General features: G+C 63.0%; 3 protein-coding genes across 5 annotated transcripts in view; 2 read left to right on the top strand and 1 right to left on the bottom strand.

The window, feature by feature from the left end:
- Nucleotides 1–24363, top strand: part of HMGCL (3-hydroxy-3-methylglutaryl-CoA lyase) — a 350359-nt gene that overhangs the window by 138689 nt on the left and 187307 nt on the right. The gene's annotated exons all lie outside the window — the stretch shown is intronic.
- TRIT1 (tRNA isopentenyltransferase 1) lies at nt 486–14801 on the top strand. The gene is made up of 12 exons (XM_035345801.1): nt 486–717; nt 4580–4720; nt 5176–5274; nt 5526–5674; nt 6526–6668; nt 6927–7038; nt 7325–7437; nt 8482–8559; nt 9995–10104; nt 10436–10553; nt 12957–13101; nt 13154–14801. The coding sequence occupies exons 1-12, from the start codon at nt 520–522 to the stop codon at nt 13239–13241; spliced, it is 1494 nt and encodes a 497-aa protein (XP_035201692.1). The 5' UTR covers nt 486–519; the 3' UTR covers nt 13242–14801.
- LOC118177779 (CYFIP-related Rac1 interactor A-like) lies at nt 16985–24248 on the bottom strand. 3 transcript variants are annotated; one of them, XM_035345810.1, is made up of 13 exons: nt 24086–24247; nt 21398–21476; nt 20834–20914; nt 19502–19581; nt 18989–19110; nt 18818–18923; nt 18510–18646; nt 18234–18311; nt 18006–18122; nt 17757–17836; nt 17540–17666; nt 17282–17352; nt 16985–17169 (listed from the first exon to the last, which is right to left on the bottom strand). In XM_035345810.1, exons 4-13 carry the CDS (start codon nt 19572–19574, stop codon nt 17106–17108), a joined length of 975 nt encoding a protein of 324 aa, XP_035201701.1. In that variant the 5' UTR covers nt 19575–19581; nt 20834–20914; nt 21398–21476; nt 24086–24247; the 3' UTR covers nt 16985–17105. The 3 variants fall into 3 exon arrangements, with proteins under 3 accessions (XP_035201701.1, XP_035201703.1, XP_035201702.1); XM_035345812.1 differs by lacking the exon at nt 19502–19581 and having other exon boundaries at nt 24086–24248; XM_035345811.1 differs by lacking the exon at nt 20834–20914.

Genomic DNA, 24363 nt, shown 5'->3' with positions numbered 1-24363 from the left:
GCACGAGATCCCCCCGCTGCCACAGCAATGCATCCCTGCCTCCCTGGCCCCTGTTGCCGTGGGGGCAGCCGCCCCTCTGCATCTCCCCGTGTTGCCGTGGCGACCGGTTCTGCCTCTCGGTTGCCAGGGCAACGAGCTCCTCTGTTGCTATGGCAACAGCCTGTCTACCCTCGCCCTGTTGCTACGGCAGCAGCATCCTTCCCCTCGCCCTGTTGCTACGGCAATAGCATCCTTCTCCTCCTGCCCTGTTGCTATGGCAGCAGCATCCTTCCCTTCGCCCCGTTGCCATGGCAATAGCATCCTTCCCCCCCCCCCCCCCCCCCCTTTGCCCCCCGCCCAGGGCGCTACGGGGCAGAGCCGGGGGGGCCCGAAAAGGGCCGGGAGCGGGCAGCGGCCGCGGCCGCGGGCAGGAACAGGGCAGGGCTGGGGCCCGGGGCGGTGCAGGGGCCCGGGGCCGCCCTCCTTCCCCGTCCTTCCGCGGGCGGCCCCGGCCCGCCCCCGGCCCGCCCGCCCGTTCCTATGGCAGCCGCCGGGCCGGGCCGGGCTATGGCGGCGGCGGCGGCTGCTGCTGCTGCGTTGTGCTTGGGCCGGGCCCCTCCGTCTCCTCCGCGGCCGCTCGTGGTGATCCTGGGCGCTACCGGCACCGGGAAGTCGGCGCTGGCCGTGCAGCTGGGGCTGCGCCTGGGCGGGGAGATCGTCAGCGCCGACTCCATGCAGGTACGGGGTCAGCCCGTAGGCCTCACCGAGGCGCCGGGGCCCGGCTGCGGCTTTCCCCGGGCCTCAGACCCGGGCCCCAGACCCGGCCGGGGAGAGCCGCAGCCGGGCCCCGGCGCTTGGAGCCCGGTGTCGGTGGGGACGGCACCGGGGGATGCTCTGGGAGCGCGGCCTCTGTGTCCCGGGGAAGGAAGGGGCAGGCCGGGGAGGGTGGGGGGGCGGTTTAGCAGTGTGTTGGGCCGGCAGGGGCGTGGGAGATTCAGCTTTTTGGGGAAAAGCAAGCGAATGTGCTGTGATTTTAATTCAAAAATAAAAACTATGGGGGGGGTGTTGGCTGGGGGAAATTGGGGGTGGGGGTATCTGCACGGGGCTGCTCCTGCTGGGCCAGGCCTGCTGATGGGGACCGTGGGACGTGGGGACCCACGCGGGGCTTGGCACCAATCCTTCCCACTGAACTGTGTGTGTCAGCACTGGGGCAGAGCTGTAGGGCACGTGTGGCAGTCCTGGCTGTGTCCCCATGTTGTGCTTCATGTGCTGCTTGGCCAGGGATGGCAGCAGATCTGTGCTCTGCCCTTCTGGCCGCTGTTCTATGGGACTGGGTGAGGATGGGTAACTGAGGATTCGATGCTGCTGGCGAAGCTCATTCACTCAGCAAAAGGATGTCAACAAAATGTGGAAAAGAATATCGAAAACAGTGTCTGCTGTTTGCCAGGGACGTGGCTGGCAGTCCCACCTTCCCTGTGTGTGGCAGTGATGGATGTGGTGGTGTGGTCAGGGTCAGTAAACAGCAGTGAACTGAGCCTCGGGTTTTTGGTCCTAATTGATTTTGGGTATAAGAGCTTCATCAAAAAATGTAGAGTTCAGCTATTGCATGGATTCTGATACTGTTTTAGCAATGTGTTTTCCTTCCTAATCAACACTTACTATTCTTTTTCTCTGATGAGAGCACTTCCCATCAGGTTAACACTTGAGCCCGGCGTGGGGCCAGCCAGCTCTGTCAGGACGCCCGCTCTGGACTGGGGCAGCTTTGCTGGGAGTACAAGGCTCGTGCTGCTCCCTGAGCTCTGCAGAGGTGGCTGGGGCTGAAGGTGTGCTGTGGGTCCTCGTTTCGTGCTGGTGGACACTTCAAAGTGTGTGTTTTGTGCTCTGGTTGGTTCAGAGCCCTCTGTGGGAATGCAAGCGCTGGGAGGATTCTGGCTGCAGGCACCCAATGGCAACCAGGCTGAGTGGCTCTCATCCTCCTTTCCTTTTAATCTCATCCTAGCATGACTGCAGAGTGAGAGCTGAGCAGCCCCGGCGCTATTACCCCGGGGAACTGCCTGCCTTCCGCGTGGCCTCAGCCAGCCCCTGGCTGCCTGCAGGCACGGCTGCGAGCAGCGCGTTGTGTTGCGCCGCCCCCACCGCGCCCCACTAACCCCCGTGCCCTGCTCAGGCGGCCGCAGCAGCCAGCTGGGTCTGCCTCCCTGCTGGCTTTGTTCCTGAGGAAGAGGTCTCGGTGCCGCACATCCCTCCGCCACGCAGAGCTGGCGCCAGTGTCCTCGCGGAGGAGTTGTGGGGCTTAGAAACCCCACTGCTCATTCTCAGCCGACAGCTGCCAGCGACTGAGTCGCCCCGAGCCCCTCTGTCCATTCATGGCTGCACCCCGCTGGGTGCTGCAGAGGTCTGACAAATGCTGGCAGTGTTTTGGGGCAGCTGCTCGAGCTGGGGCTGGGCAGCCCCTGCCCACCTGTGCACACAGGCACCCTGTCTCCAGGGCACCTTTGTCCCCGCTGTGGGTCACTGTGGTGAAGTTCCAGACTTAGCTGCTGTCTGCACTCGGCTCTGGTTAATCTGATGGCCCCTTAATCTCTCTTTTTGCCCTTTCTGGTGCCGTTTGTCATCCCGGGAGCTCCCTGTTAGCAGTAAGCCGTTCCCCTGCAGGGTGCATCCAGTCTCGCTTCCTTCCCGGTGAGAGCGCAGCGGTCACGGTGGCAGCGTGCTGGAGGGCCCTGGCCTGTCCCGGTCCCATTGTCCCATCCAGGTGCCACACTTGGAGTGGTGATGAGGTCCTCTGGAGGCTGGTGTATGTGCTGGCTGTGTTTGTCAGTCAGTGTGTCAGCTCGGGACGTCTTAAGGGCTTTGGCAAAAGCTCTGCTGACAGCTTTCTCGTGGCAGGGAGCAGAGAAGGGGGCGAACTTTGCCGTCCGTTCACCCTGTGGCGTGCTTTGGGTCCTTCCTCCGTCCCCTGGCCAGCTGGGACATCCCTGGTCCCTCGTGGTGGGGTGGGGTTGGCATGGCCACATGGGGAGTCCCTGCTGTGCACCTTCCGCACGGTGCAGGGCTCTCCCTGGCAGAGGTGGGAGGGCGCCGCCAGGGCTAAGCATCTTTAGTCCTCAGCCTGCGCACGGTGTCTCGGAGGCCTGCTGCTCTGGGCTGCTGCTAATCTGTTTGGGGGCCTTAGGAAGCACCAAAGGCTTTATCTGAGCTGCTCGCTGGAAATAGAAGCGGCGGCGGGAGGGAGGAGGGCTCGGAGCACGGCCCTGCCAGCTGGTGGAAGGCTCTGCGCTGGCTGTGCGGGTGTGAAGGCTGCCTTTGTTCCCTCCCAGCCCACGCAGACACCACATTCCTCCTCCTCTTGTTTCCAGATATTCAGGGAGGCTCTTGGTGTTTAATCTGCAGGAGAACCTTGGGGAATTTGAGCATGAAGTGCAAGCCCCAGCCCTGTCCGTGCGGGCACTGGGAGCCATGAAGGGTGCGCATCGGCTGCGACTGCAGGCAGCAGGACCTGGGGGAGCTGGGGCACTGGTTCGGTCCTTGCTGGGGCAGGAAGGCACCGAGCCAAAGCTCGCAGGGTTCAAAGGCTTTGGATCGGGATTTCAGTGTCTGCCAGAGACCTGGGCTCAATGGGCTCGGCTGCACAGCGGACAGTGGCAGGTGATCGCCAGGCTGCAGGCAGCCATGGGGCACGTTGGCATGGAGCTGCCTCCTGGCCCCTGGAGCCGGCTGGGTGTCTGCAGGGCAGAAAGGAGGAGCATTTCCTTGCCCTCTTGCTCCCCCCTCGCTTCCTGCCCCCGGGGCAGCCTTTTCCAGGGGCAGTCAAGGCCACGGTGGGAGAGGCAGGGAGGGAGCGGCTGCAGGTTGAGCTGCCCCAGCTTGCGGGATGGCTGCGAGCAGGGCTTGGGCTTCCCTGCCCCAGTAACCCCAGCTCGTCCCGGCCACTGCTCTGCGCCTCCTGCCCGGGTCACCTCTGCGTCACCTTGGCCTTCTGCCGGGGACCAGGGGTGGCAGCAGGCGGGGGCTGTACTGCAGCGGGGGGCTTGGCAGCTTTTCAGGGGGATTAGAGGGAAATTTGCTCCCGGGAGCCTGGCTTCTGGGCGACAGAGGAGGAAAAGGCTGCAGCAGTTTGCAGGCCCTTCTCCCCACACCCAGTTTGTTCCAGGCTGGGAGGTGCTGAGAGCTGCAAGTGGCCTCGGAGCGAGACAGAACCCCAGCGCCGCCTGGCACTGCGGGCACCACATCCTTGGCACGGCGTGGGGCTGGCCTTCTGCACAACAAGAAGGGCTTTGTGTGCCTGCTGCCTGCCTGCCGCCAGCCCCTCAGGACGGCCACTATGCGGGTCCCATCTCTGTCCCTTCTGTTGACAGCTTGTCAGCTCGGCCAAGCACCAGAAGAGGCAACCCAGCCCTGGCAGGAGCTGCTGCTGGCAGGGTTCCCGCTGCCCTGCGGGGACGGGGCACCTGCTGCTGCCTGCGCCGCTCCTCAGAGACCTCAGGGGGCTGGGGGCAGCGGGGGCAGGCTGTGTGTGTGCCTGGGGGAAGGAGCAGGGGCGGGGGGGCTTCATGGGATACGCACGCAGAGGTGGGTGATGAGTTCTTCTCTTCCCCAGGTGTACAAGGGCCTGGACATCATCACAAACAAGGTTTCTCCCCAGGAGCAGCGCCTCTGCAGACACCACATGATCGGCTTTGTGGATCCCCTTGTCTCCAACTACACGGTGGTGGATTTCAGAGACAAAGCTGTGGCTCTGATATCCTTGCAGCTGCGGACTGCCTGGCCCAGCAGATAGGGGCTTCCCTCCTCCACAGACAGGCCTGTGAGAGAGCTCGGTGTTTGCCTTGGCCCTGGGCTCCTCACAGGAGCTAGCTTTTTTCCAGAGGACACTTCTGGCACAGGGGGGCTTTGAGCTTCTTGCAGCTGGCTGCTGCTGAGGGCAGTTCCTTGCCAGGACCCTTGCTGCACTCAGCTGTGCTGAGCCGGGTACTGCCCTCCCTGGCAGTCCCTGCGTGCCCCTGAGTCTTGGTGGCATGGGTGGGGGATGAGAGGGAGCCACGTCCCTGCTCTGCAGCCTCAGCGGCTTTGTGGGGCTGGGAGGAAGGTCTGGGTCCCGCTGGTGTGGGGTCACCACAGGGGGTCGGGCCCTGCTGGCACTGCCTGCAGCCCTCCGCACTGTGTGCCTCTGCTTGTGCTCCCTGACTGTGGCACATTGAAGACATCTTTGCCCGAGACAAGATACCAATCGTTGTGGGAGGAACCAACTACTACATTGAGTCCTTGCTCTGGAAGGTCCTGGTCAGCACCAAGGTACTGAGCTGGGGCTGCCAGACCCCTGGGTAGGGGGGAGCCCTGCACTCGGGTAGGCTGCCCATGGCTGGGCATGGTGCTCCCCTGCCAGAGGGGGCAGGGAAAACCAGAGGCTCCTCTTGCACCTCTGGGGGCTGGGTTGGAGGCTGTCCTGGGGGCTGAAGGTCATCCTGGGGACTGGCAGCCATCCTGCTCATGCTGGTGAGCCCGCAGGTGAGTGGCTGTGCTTAGGGCTGTCCCGTGCCCTGCAGGAGAAGGCCAGCTCGGCCCCCAGTCCGGCCCCTGACAGGAAAGTGGAGCTGGAGCAGTTGGACAGTGTGGAGCTCCACCGCCGCCTGAGCCAGGTGGACCCTGAGATGGCGGCCAAGCTGCACCCCCACGACAAGCGCAAAATGGCCAGGTGAGCCCGGCGTGCTTAGCCCAGCACCCATCCTGAAGGAGCTGTGTGCCTGAGCACATGGCAGGATGGGCTCTCCGGTCCCAGGCGGGTGCTCTGAGCCTGCTGAAGACCTTGGAGTGCTGGGATCTGGGCTCCTTAGCCCCTTGGCCCCGCAGCCCCCAGCCTGAGCTGCCCTTGGGGTGCAGGACAGCGCCTAGCTCCTGGCTCATGCACGGCGGGGCTGCTCCTGCTGCAGCGCCCCAGCAGCAGGGTTTATCTGGAGCTATTTAAAGAGCAAGCTGCTGTGCTGGCTGAGTCACATACCTGAGCTCTGTGGGAACAGCACGGCAGCAAGACCAGGCTTGCTGCTTCCTCGGGCCCATCCCAGCCGAGCCCTGGCCTGGGGGGAGCAGAACGCCGCCCACCCCGTTCACACGGTGTGGGGGGACGGAGGGCTGGGGCACGCCCGTGCAGCTTCCTCCACCCCCCTGGCAGGGTTGGGCTGGGCTGGCGGTGAAGCTTTGCAGCCTCCTGCAGCACTGGGCTCTTCCCCGCAGCCCTGTCTGGGAAGGGAAGGGCTGGAGCCAGGGGCCCGTCCCCTGCAGGGTTTGTGCTGGTGCCAGGCAGGAGGGGTTGACTGCGCTCTGGGCTCCCGGGGTGCCATCGCTGAGCTCTGCACTGTGCCCCCGGGACCTGGGTGTGCTCAGGGTGCTGGGTACAGGAGAGGGCAGAAACCTGCCCTCCCCTCACATGAGAGGGCTGGATCGCAGCGGGTGTCTGTGGTTACTTGTGCTGCAGCCTCCAGGGCTGCTAGGGAAATGGGAAAGCTCGTCCTCACCCAGCCTCTGAGCCCTGTCTGTCTCTGCTTACAGGAGCCTCCAAGTGTTTGAAGAGACAGGGATCCCCCACAGTGAAATCCTGCACCAGCAGCAGGAGGAGGAAGGTGGAGGACCCTTAGGGGGGCCCCTGAAATACCCAAATTCTTGTATCTTGTGGCTTCATGCAGATCAGGCAGGTGAGGGTGGGCTGTACACAGCTCCTGGCTGAGTGGGCACAGTGATGGGGGTGAGGGCTGGCTCCCTGCTCCTGCCCCAGCCTCTTCCCTGCACGAGGCAGAAATTCCTTTGGCACCAGCAGCAGTGACAGAGGACTCTCTCCCCTCGTCTGCTGGGCTCTGCCTTCCTCGGCTGGGCTGGGAGGCTGGAAGTGCCAAAGGTCTGGCTGTGGGCCTCCCAAGGACGCAGCTCAGTGTCTCCTGCCCTCCTCCTCCCAGCTCTGGACCGGCGGCTGGAGCAGCGGGTGGACGACATGCTGGCCGCAGGACTGCTGGAGGAGCTGCGGGACTTCCACCGCCGCTACAACCAACAGAAGGTGGCCGAAAACCGGTGGGTGAGACACCAGCTCCCTCTGCTCTCAGTCCCACCCAGCCCAGTGCTGGGCTCTGTCCTGCAGCAGGGCCAGCAGACAGCAAAGCTGCGTGGGCCGTCCCTGAAGGCACTGCTGTGTGTTCCTGTGTGTCTGGTGTGGCTTGTCCCCTGACACCGTGGGCTTGTGTCACCTGGGGGTTCCCTGCTGGGCGGCACGCAGGGATCTCGGCTGTTTCTGGAAGGCTGAGATCTCCCTGTTCTGAAGGAGATGGCCCTAACCGCTGCCTCTTGCCTTGCACTCCAGGCAAGATTACCAGCACGGCATCTTCCAGTCCATTGGCTTCAAGGAGTTCCACGAGTACCTTGTCAGTGAAGGGAGTTGCTCGGCCGAGACCAGTGCCCTGCTGTTGCAAAGAGGTGGGAGCAGCGACCTGCATGCCCCGCGTCCCCCTGCCCCACACAGCTCCAGGTGACAGCGCGATGGTCTGAGCCAAGCTCAAACCTGGGGCAGGTCTCACAGGGGTTGATCTGCATCTTTCTGCACGCAGTTTTCACTTTGAGGCCAGAGGGGCAGGGACTCCAGTGCTCCAGAGCATCCCTGAGCACACCCAGAGCAATTCCTCCCTCCATTCCCCCAGCCCCTCTTGCAAAATGTGCTGGGCATTGGGAGCTGTGATCTGGCGCGCCGGTAACCTGGGTGAGGGGATCCCAGCTGGGTGGTGACTGCTGGCGAGGACAAGGCTAGAAAGAAGAAATGAAACATCTCAGAAGGTCCAGACAGACGTGCTGCTGTTAGGGGGAGGAGGGAGCTGCTCTGCTCCTCAGCACGGCGGAGGTCCCGGGCAGCGTCAGGCCGTCGAGGAGGGTTTGGTGCCAAGTGGAACTGGAGGCTGAGGAAACCATGGAAGTGATAAAGGGCTTGAAAACAAGTCTGGTGCAAAGGGGGCTTGTTGTGTCTGCTAACAGGGAGATTACAGAGGGGTATGATAAGTCTGGCACTAAATATTGAAAGGCTATACAGTGGTAAACCATCCTCTGGGCCCACTGTGGACAGAACGAGGAGTCCTGGGCTTGGTCTGAGCAGAGAAGTGTTCCTGTGAGGAGTTAGGAGAACAGTGCAGCCCACGAAGAGGTCATCCTACCTGCTATAAGCTTCTGGGGTGGTGGTTTTGGGCCCTTTCCACCTGGTGTTCACTGGAGGGCGTTTGGGACACCTTGTCCATCCCTTTTGTGCTGCCACTGCCCCTGCTCTGTCCAGCAGGGTTTGGTGGCTTTGCTGTGACTACTGCTCGCTGCTGGCTTAGGAACCTCCCAGCTACGTGAGCGTGGTACCTGTAGAACAAACCTTCCTTTTGTGTGCTCATCCCCTGCCACAGCCAGCAGCCTCTTCTCACTCTGCTCTGAGCCCAGCTCGTGGAGCTATGCTGAACTTTGGGCTTTTTGCTTCCTCTGTTTTCAAAGGGATCCAGGCCCTGAAGCAGGTGACCAAGAGATATGCTCGGAGGCAGAACAAATGGGTCCGAAACCGCTTCCTGAGACGTAAGTGCTCTGTCCCTGCACTGCCTCACCACCTCTGTCCTCTCATCTCCCACCTTGCCATGGTGCTGTGTGTGTTCATCTTGCCCCAGGCTGTGTGCCCGGATGCTCACAAAGCCAGCTCCTTCCCCCTGCTGCTCCCATACCCCTGGCTACTCATCAAGGGAAGATTTTTCCCTCCCAGGAACAAAGCAAGCGAACACTCAGCCCCATGCCCTTGCAGCTGTAGGTGACAATGCCTGCAGTGTCCCTACCCCACTGATGGCTCCCGAGGGGCTGGGGGGGTGCCCAGCAGCACCTACGCGCTCACCCCGTACATGTCCGAAAAGCCCAACTGCCAGCTGCCCTGGGATTAGGAGCAGGAGCCCCTGGGCTGCTCTGGGCCCTGCTTGCTGTGGTGGCAGGGAGCCAGCAGGACTTCCCTGTCCCAGCCCCAGCCTTGGAGCAGGGCCAGCAGCAGCAGCTGGGAGCCGGGCACTTGCTGAAAGGTGCTCCGTGGGGGCAAAACAAAACAAAACAAAAGGCAGGGGGGGAACTCGAGTCAAAAGACAGGCTTTGAACTGGGTGCAAAATCTTTCCTAGAGCCATGTGCTTGGTGGCTGTGGCTCTCCTTCCTGGTGGCAGGTGTGCTTCAGATGGGCCCTGTCGGGAGCCTGGTTGTGGTTCCAGCAATAAAAGCAGCACCTGCTGGAGGCTGGCATGCGGCAGCCTTTGATGGCTTTGTCCGCGCAGGGCCGAGCACCCGACGGCTGCAGGTGAGCCGTGGTGGGGCAGCAACATCACTGATGGCAGTGGGTGCTCCCCAGCTGCAGCCACCTCACCTCGCTGGGCTGCAGCCAGTACCCCGTGCCCTTGTGCTGGGCTTGGGGGGACCAGTGGGGTGACTTTGAGAGGGACAAACTCTGTCTGGTCAGGTGGAGGCATTGGTAAAGGCTTCTGCTGTGTCCTGCTGCTGTGAGCTGAGCGTGTTGGCCCCTGCAGGCAGTTCCAGCTCTGAGCCGCGAGCTGACCAGGAGCCTGAACCAGCAGATTCCTTACTCAGGCTCCCTGGGTGCATCTCCTTGTCAGCGTGGCTTTGCTTCGTGCCTGGATCTAGCTTTTGATCTTCTGCAGCCTGCTGTGGACTGCAGAAATGCTGAAGCATTTGCTTGGTGTGCTCTGACGTTGTAATGCTGTCCTGAAGGCAGGCAGCCATGAAGATGCTTGCCATAGGTCTTAGCTGCTCTCACTGTTTGCCTGTGAGCTGAGGTCTCTGCTAATTCTGGCTCCAGAAAGGCTGGTGCTATTCCTTTCTGAGTGCGAAAGGACAGCTCGATGCCAGAACAGATCCCCCGTGGCACAGCGTGGACCCCTGGGGGACTCTGCTGCCAGCAGCTGGGGGTGCTGGACGCCCCTGGCTGCGGTGCTGGCAGCCACCTGCCGTGCTGTCTCCCTGTAGGTCCTGGTCCCAACGTGCCCCCGGTGTATGGCCTGGAGGTGTCTGATCACTTGCGGTGGGAGGAGGATGTGCTGAAACCTGCTCTGGAGATCGTTGAGAGCTTCATCCAGGTACAGGATAACCAGAGTTAGCGTGCGAGCTGGGAAGCCTGTTCCTCAGCTGCTCCCGCGCCTGTAACTCAGCATTTGGGCTCTCCCACAATTGGGGCTGTCTTTGTTCAGTCCAGCTGTGGACTTTCTTTACCTGCAGTGACAGTGGTGAAGCTGAGCATTTTTCCTGATGCTCAGTACTCCGCTTGTCCTGCATGGTAAAACTTTAGCCTCTGTCCTGCTACCTTAGTGCCTGAGCACAAAACATTCAGTCTGAATCCTAACCAAAGCAAGCGCAACCACAGCAAGTCTCCTTGATAGAAAGTTATTTGAGGCATTATTTAACCTACAGGGACGTGAGCCCCCGGCAGAGCCTGTCAAGATGGAGTACGACGCAAACGAGAACAAACGGAGTCATCACGTGTGTGAGCTGTGCGACAGGGTCATCATCGGGGACCGGGAGTGGGCAGGTAGGGCCCAGCATGGGCAGTGGAGGAAACCTTGGGGTGCATGGGCTGTGCATGGGGAGCAGTGTGAGGCACTCCACTGAGCAGGGCAGCTTCCTTGGCTGCCTCTGCCTGGCTGGCCAGCTGACCCTCAACGCGTGATCTTGGGCTTTCAAGGATTGTTTACAGCCTGGCTATGAAAGCAGCCAATTGCAAGCCCAGAGGGGGAGCAGGAGCCGTGCCACAGCAGCCATCTGTCGGGCTGCCCCCCTTCCCCGCCACCCGGCCAGTGCTCTGCTGCTCGCTGCCAGCGTGCCAGACGTGGGTGGCTCAATGCAGCATCAAACCTCCGAGCGGCCTGTGTTTAGTCTGGGCTGCTGGTCCCTTTCAGCACTTCAGATACTTTGTCAAAAGGCAAAGGACAAATTTATTCCTCCTAAAACATTGTTGTGTAAAGTGAAAGTTTCTTAATGCTTTTAATAGCTCAGTTATGCTCCAGTATTTCCTATTTGTGTATTCTTCCTATTTGTGTGTTTTTCAAAAAAGAAGATATTCCTAGCTGTAATGGCGATAGGAAAAGATTTTCTATTTTCAATAGACTTACTTTTAAAAGAGCTCAGTTGGAATCAGATTAACTCAGTGAATTTATCTGCACTGTGAGGCTCATGCTGAGAACCAGAAACAAAAAGCAGTCAGGAAACTGACTGCAGAAATGAAGCTGGTAAATCTCCGTGTGTTGCCCAAATGCAGAGACAATGCAAAGAGAAATTGTGCCCAGGCCATCAGCTTTGAACAAGCCGCTTATTCCTATGATCCAGGGAACTGCTGAAAGCAGATGGGAGTTGGCTCAGAGCAGGGAGCTCGTTACAGCGAGACCAGTTTAACTGTTGTTGTAGCCAGTCTCAGCTGCGCTAGCTCTGAGGTGCTCCGAAGAAGCTCTGCCTACTCCACAGCCAGGGGCTCTGAAAGTGGTCAGAATCTGTGCTACCTGCCAGGTCCCGCAAGGTTTATGGTGGAGCTGGAACTCCTCGGGATACCCCACACACCGCAGCTCTGACTGCCCTCTGGGGTTGTTGTTCCAGGCTCTGTACTAGGACACCTTTCTGAACCCACGCTAGCTGGGGTCTGCCTCTAGCTGAATTTGGCTCAAATCTTCAGATGGCAGGAGAAAAATGGCCCCAAACCTTGTAACCGCAAAATGTGAGAGCTCAAAGGGAAGTGAAAACAGCAGTGGGGGCTGAGTCAATCTGCAGTCTGGTCTGCTTCCCTAAGACATGTTACAGATAGTTCTGGGAACGGCTTCCCGGTCCCTCACTGACTCTGGAAGACTTTTACATTTTATCTAACTTTGCAATTTGTATGGACTTCAAAGAGCACGCCTCCCAGGCACCAGCTGAAATCAGTGCTTTTTGCAGCCGGTGCAAGCTTTGGTGTTGTTTGCAACAAATTGCAAGAGGTGAGACTTCATTTCAAGCTGAGGGTGACCCTACAGCGCTGTGATAAAGCAGCAGCTTTGCATGTCATTTTATCCTTTGGCAGAAAAGGAGGACTGGAAAGCACCCCAGGGCCTTGATTCAGCAAGCACATACCCTTGTTTAATTAAGGCCCTGCTAGGAAAGTTTGCTGCTTTAATTGCAGCTCTGATCTCTTGGAAATAGCAAAACCACCCTGCTAGGATGTTACATGGGTCTGGTTAGACAAAGCGTCTTCTGTTTAGATAATTCCACCGATATGGGAGGTTTTGCTGCCCTTCACTCTGTGATTTTAAGCAGAAATGCAGCTCTCGCTACCCCTGTGTGTCAATACAAGCTGCTTCTCCGGAGTCACGCCTCTGTTCCATCAGACTCTGCTGAAGAGCTCCGGTAGCTGCGAGACGTGCCCTGCAGTTATGCAAAAGCTCAGCTGTGCTCCGGGCTCGCTCCCTGCCTGCTCTGAGGCCGTGCGCGTTATCCCTGTGCTGCGGCACAGGCAGCTGGGCTTACAAATGATCCTGGCGGCGTTCCACGGGCTGGGGGCGAGTTGCACAACCTCACCCGCACCCTGCAAGGTGCCACCCATTGGGTAACACTTGCCTTTCTTCTCTCCTCCCGGCGCTTGGGTCTCAGCCGCGAGCAGAGCTGCTGGGGTGTTGAATCCTGATGGTCTGGAGCTTTCTGTGTACAAACCGGGGATTTGTCCCTCTCCCAGCCCTTCCTCTGCTCATGACAAAGCTTGAAAGGGTTGTTCCTCTTGGTGCCCTGATTATTTGGTCTGGAAGTGCCCTGAGAAACAGACAGGGCAGGGCTGGGGAGTTCATTTTTTTCTGCGGGAATGGCCTCGAGCGGGAGAATGGGAACAGAGGGTGCTCTGTACCCACGGGGGGCTCGGTTCGGGAGTTCCCTTCTCCACACTCCCCAGAGCTAAACTCTTGTTTGCCTCTTCCCCCAGCTCACACGCGATCCAAATCCCACCTGCACCATCTGAAGAAGAGCAGGAAGCTGGAGGCTGCCAGCCGTGCTGCAGAGGGGGACGCTGGGGGTGCAGAGACCTCGGGCAAGGACTATAGCGTGCCTGGGCCATGGGCTTGTGGAGCAGCCGGCACTGCGGAGCAGCCACACTTCCACCTGCAGCAGCCGAGCTTCCACCGGGACAGTGAGGAGGCACCAGGCATTGGGTGGGCTCAGCCTGAACAAGCTGAGACACAGCGGGGGGACGAGGCGGGTGTGTGAGTGACAAGGTGACAACCAAAGGCTGTGCCAGCACCTCTCACATGGCCTTGTCCTGCCGTGTTCCCGTGCTTCTGCACTGCCTGGAAAGAGCTGGGCCAGGGGCAAGGCTGCAGGGAGCATCCTCCCGTGCCGAGTGTTAACTCCTGCCCAAATCGCAGCGTTACCCTTGGGGTGGTTGAGCCTCTCCTGCTGGCATGTGGACGTGTTGTTCTAAGAGACACAAACACCCTGCACTCCTCCAGCTTGGCCAGGAGTGCAGCTCAGGGGCTTAGTGAGTTCTTTCTGCCTTTATTGTGGAGAGGATATTTTTTTGCTTTTATATGGAAATAAAGCTGCAAGATTATTGCAGGTTCTCCTGCCTATTAAAAAGTTCGGCTTTCTTGCTCTCTATTTTCAGCTGACCCAGGTTCCCTGCTCCAGGCATACACGGGGCAGGATGTCCAGCCCTGGCCCCTTCTCCCAGTCACCTTTCCTGCAGCTCCTGAAGGAGCTGAGCAGATGTTCTCAGCTTGGCGGAGGCCGGGCGCTCCGTATGCACATAGCAGGTGCAGAAAGAGCTGGCACCTGTTAAACAGGAACTTGGAAATGATCTCATCGAGTTTGCAACACATGAGGCTGTCCTAGTTAAAGCTGAATTCCCGGGGGTTTACACTGTGGTTTGGCAGTGGGAACTGGCCCTGCATTTGAATCCGAGTTGCTGAGCAGCAAATTCCTTGTGTTGTGCGGCCGCAAGGCAGCAGGGCTGTCTCGGCGTTGTTCCTGGAGGATGCGACCGCCGTTGGCACCACCTCGCTCCCCAAGTGGCCGCTCTGGTGAAAGCCACAAGGGCCCTTTCCAGGACATGTGGAATTCTTCTGGCAAGTGCAATCAAGATGGTCCCTCCTGGGTGGGTTTAGGGGCGGGAGAGCATGAATTTTTCCTTCAGCTGCTCACGAATCACCATGTGGCAAGAGACCTCTCCCGGGGCTCAGCCCCCGAGGGAAGGGGCTGTGGGCAGATCTGCCGCCACGTTCTCTCTGGGGATTAGGTTCAAGCTCAGGCTCGTGTTCCGCAGCCCTGAATTATTTCTGTAATGGGGCAGCTGCCTGGGACCACTTGATACATGTGTGTTGGCAGCTCAGACTGGAGGGGACTTTGAGTTTGGTTTTCTCTGCCAGCATTGTGCAGAGCCAGGCACCACGTTGGTGTCGCTGGGTCTGTGCAGTGGCAGCTGAGCCTCTGCTCCAGCCCAGACTTGTTTGCCATCCACACGTGTGGACGTGGGCTCAGCCTGACTCTGGAGCAGGCAGCAGAGGGGTCACCACGAGGGACGTGGTGTGGAACCACGTTCCTGTAGCCTGCATGGATGAGATGCCGGTGAGGCTGGGTGCGAAGCCCCATTCACTGCTGAGACGTCTCCCCAGCTCCGTGGGACTGTGGAGGCAGCTCTGGGTGAGGGGTAGGATTATCTAGCTTGTCTCCTGAGTGCGCTCAGCCCACGGTGCTGTTAGGAGTGAATTTAATGTCCTTAAGTGGTTTAATATGAACTTGGTTATCCCTGCAGATAAATGTTATTCCCCCACCACACCAGCGTCAAGTCTGTTCTGTTTGTGAGCCTGCTCCTAATGCATGCTCTGCTGCCTCCACAGCCGGGGATCTCCTAAGCCTCCCCCTGCCCTGCCCTGCAGGGTGCTGCTTTGGGGCAGCAGCTCGTGTGGGGCCCGGGAGTGTGGGGTCTGTCCTCTTGCTTGTTCTTTCCACGGCTGGACCAGGAAGAAGGAAGTGGGATCACGCCCCAACCCTGCCAGCAGCAAGAAGCAGGTGAGTTTGCTTTGAGAGGCAGGGGCCGTGGATGAGTGCACGGGTTTCTGTTTCTGCAGAGCCAGGGCCAGCATCTCTGCAACGATTTTGCTCTCCAGGGACGAGGCTGATGCCTGCTTTGGGGAGGTCTCAGCTCAGGGACTGTGCGCACTCCGTGAAGGGCTGCACCCATCCATTCCTGGCAGCATGGGGCAGCTCGGTGCCGGCTGCTGAGCTCCTGGTCCTGGGCTCGGGGTCTTGCCCTGCCTCCTGCAGAGGGCAAACAATGCAGGACACCTCTCGGGCCGCTCTGCTGAGAAAGTTGTGCTCTCGGGTTTCAGGCTGCTGTCAGTCCCCTGGTTTGGGGATGGGGAATGGCACTGCTCCATCTGCCCTCCGCTAATCCCCAGACAAACGCAGCTCTTCCATCTGTGCAGCTGGAGCTGCCCAGCCCATCACACCAGCCACTTAATCTAAATGGCTTTGGCCAAAGATAAGGTCATTAATTACACTGGGATTAGAAAACCTGCGGGCCCAGCGGGGCTCCCCCCCCTTGCAGCCTCACCAGCCTGGCCAGTCCCAGCGCTGAGCCCAAGAGCTCATGGTTGGAGAGCTGGGCCTTGGGGCTGCTGGCACCCCGGGTGCTGGGCTTTGGGTTTTTGGTGTGGGTTCCTGTCCCCAGCCACCAGCAGAGCTCACTGCCAGGCTCAGTGGGTGAGCAGGTCCCAGGGAGGTCCTAGAGGTGCTGTGGCAGGGAGAGCAGCACCCCACGGCTCTCCTTCACCCCTGGGGCTCCATGCTGCACCGTGCCCGGCTCCTGGGGGTGCCGCCCGGCTCCTGGGGGTGCCGTCCCCATGGCTCCTTTGCTCCTGCACTGGCCCCTTGCTGCCCTCAGGTTCGGCGTCTCCCCGGGCTGGGCGGGTGCTTGCTGCAGTTCCACGCCCGTCGGTTCCCTCCTCGCTGTGCCCTGACCCCATCCTGCTGCCCCCGGTGGTGGCGGGGCCTGATCCTGCCCCCGCTGCCCGCCGGGGGGGGGGGTCGTGGGGGTTTATGTCGGGGCCAGAGAGGCTCGGGTCGGGACCCCAGCGGGGCTCGGGGGGCCCGGGGGGAGGCGGGCTGGGGGGACCGTGTCGCAAGATCCTAAAAATAAAAGCGCCGTTGGCCGAGGTTGTGCAACGGCGGGGGGGGCGGGGGCGAGGGTCCCGCGCTGTCATCCCCTGGGCTCGGGGGGGTCCGGGGGAGGCAGGATCCGGGGGACTTCCAGCAGCAGCCCCGAGGCGGAGCCGCTGGGCGGGAGGTGCCGGTGCCACGCGGGGGGAACCCCCCCAGTCCCCCGCCCTGAGGCCGCCGGGGGGGGCACGGGGCGGCTGTGTGGCGGTGTCACAGGGCCACCTGCCGGCAGAGGCACCTCCCGGCCGCGGCTGCTGGGCCGGGGATAGCCCCGGCAGCGGGGGGGGGGGGGGGGGGGGGGGGGGGGGGGGCGGCCCCCGGGGGCCCAGCCCGCCGCCGGCGGGCGGGGGGGATCACGGGACGGTATGTGCTGGGGACGGGACACACCAGAGACGGGCCCGCTTCGGCCACGAACGGGTTAAATGCCATTTTATTTCACACCCCCCCAAAAAAAAGAGAAATGTACAAAAGAAGAGGTGAGTGGCGACTGAATTCCTCGGTAGATCGCCCGGGTGGGGCCGAGCCGCTCCCCCCGCAGCGCCGAGCCGCAGCAATGCCCGCTCCCCGCGGGGGGACGGGGGCGACGCCAGCCCTGAGCCCCCTCCCCAAAGTTGCCCCAGCCCCATCGGCCTGCCCCCCCTGGGCCGCATCCTGCCCGACCCTGGCACCCCCAACTCAGGCTCCCCAGGCACTGTGCCCCTGCGGTGCTGCCTGCACCGTGCCCAGGAGCAGGTGCTGATCTGGGGGTGTAAGGGGGGGTGGGAGGCCATAGGGGTGTCCTCAGGCCATTTGGATTCATTTTTACATTTCAGTGTGTTTATTCTGTCCCTTCTCCCCCTGTACAGACGAGCACTATGGTCATGGGCGTAGATAACTCGGTGACATGCGCGGTGATGGACGTGGCCCGCAGGCACCATGCTCACTGCAGCAGGGCCCGGACCTGCTTGGACGTGGTGTCGTCGTTGAGGTGCCGGGTGGTGTACCTGGGGGTTGGGGATGGTCACCTTGGGGTGCCCAACCTGCTCCCCCCACAGCTGTGGCCTTGTCCCTGATCCCATGTCCCCCGGCTCCTGTGTCCCCCAGCCCCTCACTCACCTCAGCGCGTTCAGGAGCCCCTCAGTGCTGGTTGAGGGTTGGTCCTTCAAGACCTTGATGCACCCCTTCATCTGGCACAGGAGCGAGAGAAGCAGTGAGTGGGAGGTGCCCCCATCCCCCCCGAGGGGATGAATTCTCCTCAAGCAGCCCAGAGACGTCCCCAGGGGGCCTCCAGCAGGAGGGACGCCGCAGGCATCGCCTCTGCGTCGGGAGGAGTGGGGTGGCTGCGGCACCCCCGTGCTCCCCATGGCCACTCACGTCGATCTTGGAGGTCTTGGCGAAGGCCCCCACGGGGTGGACGTGGTCGTAGAGGATGATGACGCCAACCATCACCCGCATGCAGAAGAGGAGGGTCTCCGTGTTGGTGAAGCGGCTGCGGTACTCCCTGCACCAGGGGAGAGGCTGGCTGAGCCCGGGGGGGGGGGGGGGACGGGCATGGGGACCCCAGCACTGAAACACCCCTGGGGTTACTCACGGGGTCTCCAGCATCACCCTGCAGACACAGGCCATGGTGCTCAGGCAGTCGGTCGTGTCCTCGATCGGGAGGGTCTTGTTCTGCAACCACGCAGGACTCAGGGGCTGTCACCCTCCCAGCTCCTGGGGGGGCACATCCCTGCCCCCCAGCCCAGCCTGGTCCCCGCATGGAGCTGGAGCAAGAGGGGGGGGCTCGGCCCTGCTGTTTCGAGCTTTCTGCCCCCCTGAGAGCCCCCCCAGCTCCACTCACCTCCGAGACGAACTTGGTGGTGGCGTTGCTGAGCGTTTTGAGCATGGGGGTGGCCTCGGCGTAGAAGAGGGACATCCTGTTGGCCATCTCGTTGTTCACCTCGCTGTCCGCATCCAGCTGCAGGGGATGGGGGTGATGGGGCTGCACCCACTGCCCCCAGCCCAGCCACCCCAAGCCCTGCACCCCGCTTTAGTGAGGCAGCCGCTGGGGGGGGCACCGGCCTCTCACCTGCAGGTTGTTGATGCGATTTCGGCTGATGGTCCTTCTGTAGTAGCTGAAGTCATTCTGGATGGCAGGGTTGGTCATCTGCAGAGGGGGGCCCACGTTAGGGGCTGGGGCCAGGGCTGGCTTAGTGTGCCCGGGCTGAGCCCTGCGGTCCGGGGGCAGCGGTGGCCACCCCAGCCCTTGGCTCTTGCATGATCTTGGCACCACGCAAAAAATCAGCTGCTGTGCTGCAGGGCTGGGCATGGGGATGCCGGGGGACTGCAGCCCTCACAGAGGTACCTTGAGCTCATCGAAGCTGAGGGTGAAGTGCAGGATCTCGGCGAACTGCTTGGCCAAGGCCTGCTCCCGCTCAAGGTGCTGTGTGGGGGCGTATGGGGGGCTGGTGAGGGCCTCCAGCAGGCTCCGCAGGGCGTTCTCTGTGGACAAAGCGCCGCCAGTCACCGTCCCAGCTCTGGCTGGGGAAACCAAGGCACGGGGCAGGGCACCTCCTGGCTGGGGAACCCCAGAGTTGCTCTGGTCCTGCACTGTGGGGGGCACAGGATGCAGGAAAGGGTGCAGGGGGTGGGACAGGGGCTCAGGGCCCTCACCAAGCCGCAGGGAGAACTCGTAGAAGCGCTTCAGCTTGGCGACGAGGGGGCACACGGCGCTCCAGGCCCTCTCCTGCAGCCGCAGGTCCCCGGGGTTCTGGATGGCCTGCAGGAGGGCGGCAGGTTACCCCGAGTTGTGGGGCGGGCGGCGGGTGGCGGGGCTGCACCCACCTCTCGGATCTCCTGCCCAGCGCCTGTGTAGGACTGTAGCTCGGCCAGGACGCCCTGCGCCTCCTCCAGCACAGCGTTCACCTGGTTCCACACCGCCGTCTCAGCCTCCGTCGGCTGCGCATCTGCAGGGCAGCGCCGCGGGGAGAGAAACCCGGAGGGCTCTGAGCGGGGCCCAGGCAGACGGAGCCAGAGTGGGGCTCCCGCCCCCGTCCCGCGGAGCCCTGCCAGCCTGTGGACCGTGTGCCCAGGGCCCCCCAGCAGCCCCCAGCCCTGGGCTGGCCCCCCAGGGCTGTGGGGTGCTGCAGGGGGAGAGGGGCAGAGTGATAGCTCCTGGCCCTGGGTCTGCTCTGGCGGCTGCAGCCCCCTCCCCGGGGAGCCCCTGGGACAGTGGGGAGGGGGAGGACATCTGGGATGGGCGCAATGCAATGGGCGACGGGGACGGGAACTCAAAATGGCGTGGATGTGGAACTCATAGTAAGTAAAACAAAAAGGAAAATAAAAATCCCATCTCACTTTCAAAGTCAAGGAAAAAATTAGGGCCTTGGTCAAGTTCGTTATAAGTCAACACTTTAAGAAGGTTCCCCATGTGAAACCTGCAAGAGAAGAAACAAGAGGAAAAAAGCATGGTGGTGAGGTGGTGCTCGGGGAAGAGGTGCTGGGCTGCGGGCAGCGGCGGTGAGAGCCCCGTCCTCCCCATGTGTGCCAGGGGCTCGAGGCGCTCCTGGTGACCCCGCAGAGCTCCCAGCCCCAGCTGCAGCCTCTTCCCCCCGATGGAGATGGGTGCTGCGGATGGGGTGATGGAGAGGAAGGAGCGAAGGGAGGGCAGAGCTGCCGGGCTCCGGCAAGGAGGGTGATGCAGTGAGCGAGTCCCATGGTCATGGCTGCAGGTGGCTCCCCTCTCGCTGCAGAGCTGGCCCCAAAAACGGGGGTCCTGGGGAGCACCCACAGCCCCATCCCCCTGGGAGGGGGGGCTGGAGAGGGCTGGGGGCAGTCGTGGGCTGCATGCACCCAAAGGACCCACCGGGAGCTGGGCAGGTCCCGTGCCTCGGGTCTGGGTTGGCTGCAGGGCCCCAGTCCCCCGGCCCCCGTGGCTATTTTGGGATGTGCCGGTGCTGGGGACGTGCAGCGAGCTGCACACACCCTCTCCCCACCGGGCCGGGGCTGGTGGTTGCTGCTGCACTATTTTTACACCCCTCGCTCTTGCTCTGAGCTGTAGCCCTGGAGGAAGGAGGGGGAGAGGCAGGAAGGGGGGCCACGGAGCTGTGCCGAGCCAGGCACCCCCATAACGCCCCCACACGCAGCCTGCAGTGACCCCAGGACACGCTCCCCTGGCCCAGTTAGCCCTGAGCCACCTTGGGCTGGGGTCCCCAAGCCCCGTCCCATGGGTGCAGGCTGCCACCAACACACCCCTCCCCTGGCCTGGCAGGCAGCACGGATCCATCCTGCCTCCCTCCTGTCCCCAGCCCCCAGACTGTCCCCGCCGTGGAGGTGGTGGGGACATGCTGTATGGCTGCCCAGGGCCACCAGCTGTAATGGCAACAGGCACCTGCCTTAGGGCCTCTTGGGCCAGGTCCTGCTGCCAGGATGTCTCCCGCACCCCTGCCACTCGCTGGGGATGTGTCCCCATGTGGGACCCATGGGGAGTGGTGCTCTCAGGCGTGGGGCATCTCTTGGGGTCTGGGCCCTGCTTCCTGGCCCCATGCAGCCCTTTGCAGGGTACATCTGGGGCTGCCCCCTGGGGCACAGGGCTGCTCGGTGACACTGTGCCCATCCCCATCTTCTGGGGAGCAGCCACCACGGTGGCCTTGGTCCCCTCCCCACGCCCGCCCCGCTCACGGGACTTACTTTCAAAATCCAGGAAAAAATGAGGACAGTTTTCTAAATCTTTGCCCAATACCTTTATCAGGTTGCCCATGGCCAGCAGACCTGAGCGAGAGAAACAAACAGAGTGGAACAGCACCGGCGCCGGCGGCTGGACACCCCGCCCCCCCGAGCCCCCCGCCGCCAACGGCACCTACCTGCACCTGCCCCGCCAGGCCCTGCACCCCCTGGCCCCTGCTGCACCCTCCCGGCTGCGAGGCCGTGTGTGCGGAAACGGGGCCGCCGTCCCAGCACCTCTGTGTTTGCTATTTCTCGAGGCGGGGAGGGAAGCGGGGCGCGGGCTCGTGAGCGTCGTGCTTCCTGTGGGTGCCGCTTGCCGCGCCGCCCCCGCTGAGGTGCCTGGCTCCCAGCCTGCCGGGACCAGGGGGCTTCCCCAGCCACCCCATGGGTGACCCCATGTCCCTACGGGATGGGGCTGGGTGGGAAGCACCCCAAGGTGGGATTCTGCCCCACAGACCCAGGTTGGGGGCCTGGCACCCACACCGGCGCCTCCTGCCCAACCCTGTGGCCGTGGCCCTGGGTCCTTACCTTCGTGCCCAGTGCAGTGGCTGTGGCAGGAGCAGGGGCTGTGCCACGCACCTGGATCACTTCATGGGCCAGCAGGGACCTGTGGGGGGATGTACGAGGTCAGGACCCCCCTGAGCAGCCCTCACCTGCGGCCCACCACGCGGGGACGTGTCGTGGGACGCCAGCTCCTCCAGCCATGGCTCTCAGCCGCGGGGGCAGTTGGCAGTGGAGGCACGTGACCCTTCCCGGGCAGCCCCGCACACCGCTCCGCCAGCCGTCACCTTATTTGCCTCTGTTATTTTTTCATTGCCAGCAGCCGGTGGTTTTGGAAGCCATCCAGCACTTCCTAGAGGTGTGGTGTGCTCCACCACTTCTCCAGGCTCGCCGGGCACGGGCCAAGCATCCCCTGCTCCCCGTGCCCCTCGTGGTGACCCCACAGCTCAGGGACAGCTCGGGGACAGCCCAGGGTGCGTGGCTGGCACCCTGGGGCCAGGCCATCGCCTGCCTTGGGAGAGCCAAGTGATGTCAGCAATGACTTTCCCCACGCCGCTGGTTGGGTTTGCTCTTTTCCATGCATTGCACGAGGGTTGCTTTATGCTGCTGCTGACCTGCACCCCAAATCCCGTGGCATCAGGATGCTGCCCCCATCCCCTGACCCCCCTGGTTCCAGCACCCCCCGGGTGCCGCAGGCCTGGTGCAGGGTCAGCCCTCGTGCAGGGCGCAGGGCTCCCCCCACCGCACACTCACAGCCCCAGCCTCCAGCTGGGCAAAAGCAGCAGTGCAAAGCCCCAGGGGGAGGCTAGTGCTGGGGCTCCAGCTCCCGGCACAGGGGCTGCAGGAGGATGTGGGTTGGGGCTGACAGTGGGATCTGGGAAGCAGCATTGGGATTTGGCAGGTTGTAATTAATCACTTGGGTCTAATTAATGTGGCTGGGGAGGAGAGAGCTGGAGGAAACCACAGCAGAGGGGTGGATGGGACTGCCTCATGTCCAGGATGGGGCTGCAGCCCCCCAGCCCAGCACTGCCTGTTCAGCCCCACCACAGCCCCTCAGCATCGACAGTGATGGCTCTGTCTTCCCCTTCCTCCTCCTCCTCCTCCTCCTTCTGGGCCCGGTACATGCTGGCTTTATGCTCAGCAGGGGGGTAGAACATCCATGCCCAGGCTCTGACTCTGACAGACTGAAAGCCCATTTTCCTCTGGAGGAAACGAATTTGTGCCTGCTGGGACCTCGTGCTTGAGCGCAATCTGAGGGCTTGCCGAAATCTTTCTGCGGGCTCGCTGTGCTGCCTCCTGCCCGCTGCCTGCAGGCGTCTGCGCGGGGCGCACTGCACGGTGCTGGGGCAGTGCTGCACCCCCTGCCTCAGTTTCCCTACAGGCAGCCGCTGCCCGTACCCACGGTGAGGCACAAAGACCCCCAGGGCTGCCCCAGGGCGCTGACCCTGGGGTTTGTCCTGCTGGGTGCTGGGGTGTTTTTTGGGGGGTGCTGGGCCCTGTAGGGTGCGGCTGGGGGGGGTCTGCAGCCCCCAGGGCAGGCAGCTAGGCAGGAGGCTTGCACTTGCTCTGCTTAGGCATTTGCATAAATTCTGTTATCGGCATCCTCTGCCCGCACCGAGGTTGTCCTTGACAGGTGGAGAGTGGCTCAGGGCTGGGATTTGTCACCGCTGCATCCTGCCTGTGCCCAGGGAGGGGCATGGATGGGTCCCCGTGGTCCCTGCCAAGGGGATACCAGGTGCGAGGCCTGGCATGGGGCTGGGTGCTGGGGAGGATGGGGATGGCTGCAGCCCATCAGCCCTGTGCTGGGGGATGGAGACATGGCAGTGCCAGGGCTGGATCTCTTGGCCTCCCCCCTGTGAGGTTTGGGGCTCATCAACTGATTTGGACCATTCCCTTGTCCCCGCTGCCCACACCCTGCAGTGCTCCCCATGCTGGCTACCCATTGCCGCGAGGCTGAGCCAAGGGCACTGTGTGCCCCAAACCCTCCGGGATGGACACACCTGGAGGGCTGCCCCAAGGGGCATGCTGATGGAGAGCAGGGCAGGGCTGGGGACAGTGGGGTGCCCCCGGCCACATGTGGGGTGGCCCCAGGTTCCCTCCCAGCACCTCCTCGTGCCCCAGGAGTACCCTGCCCTGCGGGGTGTCACCTCCACGGAGACGTCCTGGCCTGACCGGGTGGCTCCAGGCAGGGCCTGATCCTGCCTCCCCAACACCCCTGTGTCCTGCCCATCACCGCGGGACAGCGATGCTCCAGAACCGGCCACCGGGGCCGTCCCCACGCCTCCTGCGGGCGCGGTTCGGGGCCGGGCCGGGGGGTCACTTCCCCTCGCCCCCCTTCCCGGCCGGGTGCCGCCGCCGAGCCCCCCCCGCCGCCGCCCCCAGCCCAGCCCCGCCACAGCCGCAGCCGGCTCGGACGCTCCGTGCCCAGCGGCTTCAGCCCGGGGCGCCCCACGGCGGGCACCGGGGCGCGGGGTCCGGCCCCAGCGAGGCCCCAGGGTGGGGCCGCCCCCCCCCCTCCCGCTTTGCGGACCCCTCGGGGCCAAGCCTCCCCCTCCCCCCCAGCGGTGCAGGGCCTCACCCGGCCTCGCTGCGGCCGTTTTCCCGGGGGGCTCCCGCGGCGGCGCGGGGGGGGGGGGGGTGCGGGTGGGCTGCTACCGGCCGCCCCCCTCCCCGCTCCCCGCGGCGTGGCCCCCCCCCCCCCCCCCCCGTGCTCACCGTGGCGGCGCGGGCGGGCGGCGGCCGTGCGGTGCCTGCGGTGCTCCCGCAGCGCCGTGCCGGGGGGGGCCGCCTGCCGCCTGCGTGCGAGCCCTGCGCCAGCTGCCGCTGCACCACAAAGCCCCCCATGGCCCCCGGCCCCCCCACGCCACCAGGGACGGTGACGTCTCGAGTGCGAGGAGCCGGGGACGCTTAACCCGCTGCGTGCCGGCCTGACCACCGCTGGGGCCTGCCCGGGCAGCGGGGGGGGCTCTGAATTTGGGGGGGGGGGGGGGGGG

The sequence above is a fragment of the Oxyura jamaicensis genome, chromosome 23 (genome assembly GCF_011077185.1).
Source record: "Oxyura jamaicensis isolate SHBP4307 breed ruddy duck chromosome 23, BPBGC_Ojam_1.0, whole genome shotgun sequence".
NCBI lineage: Eukaryota > Metazoa > Chordata > Aves > Anseriformes > Anatidae > Oxyura > Oxyura jamaicensis.
This window is presented reverse-complemented; position numbering and strand designations above follow the sequence as displayed.

Excerpts from the sequence above, each read along its gene's own strand:
- TRIT1 (XM_035345801.1), top strand. The coding sequence starts at position 520 with ATGGCAGCCGCCGGGCCGGGCCGGGCTATGGCGGCGGCGGCGGCTGCT. Across the intron at positions 5,675-6,525 it reads GACAAGCGCAAAATGGCCAG|GAGCCTCCAAGTGTTTGAAG; the intron begins GTGAGCCCGGCG and ends CTCTGCTTACAG. Across the intron at positions 6,669-6,926 it reads GCTTCATGCAGATCAGGCAG|CTCTGGACCGGCGGCTGGAG; the intron begins GTGAGGGTGGGC and ends TCCTCCTCCCAG.
- LOC118177779 (XM_035345810.1), bottom strand. The coding sequence starts at position 19,574 with ATGGGGAACCTTCTTAAAGTGTTGACTTATAACGAACTTGACCAAGGC. Across the intron at positions 19,111-19,501 it reads TTTTTTCCTTGACTTTGAAA|ATGCGCAGCCGACGGAGGCT; the intron begins GTGAGATGGGAT and ends GCTGCCCTGCAG. Across the intron at positions 17,667-17,756 it reads AGGGTGATGCTGGAGACCCC|GGAGTACCGCAGCCGCTTCA; the intron begins GTGAGTAACCCC and ends CCCCTGGTGCAG.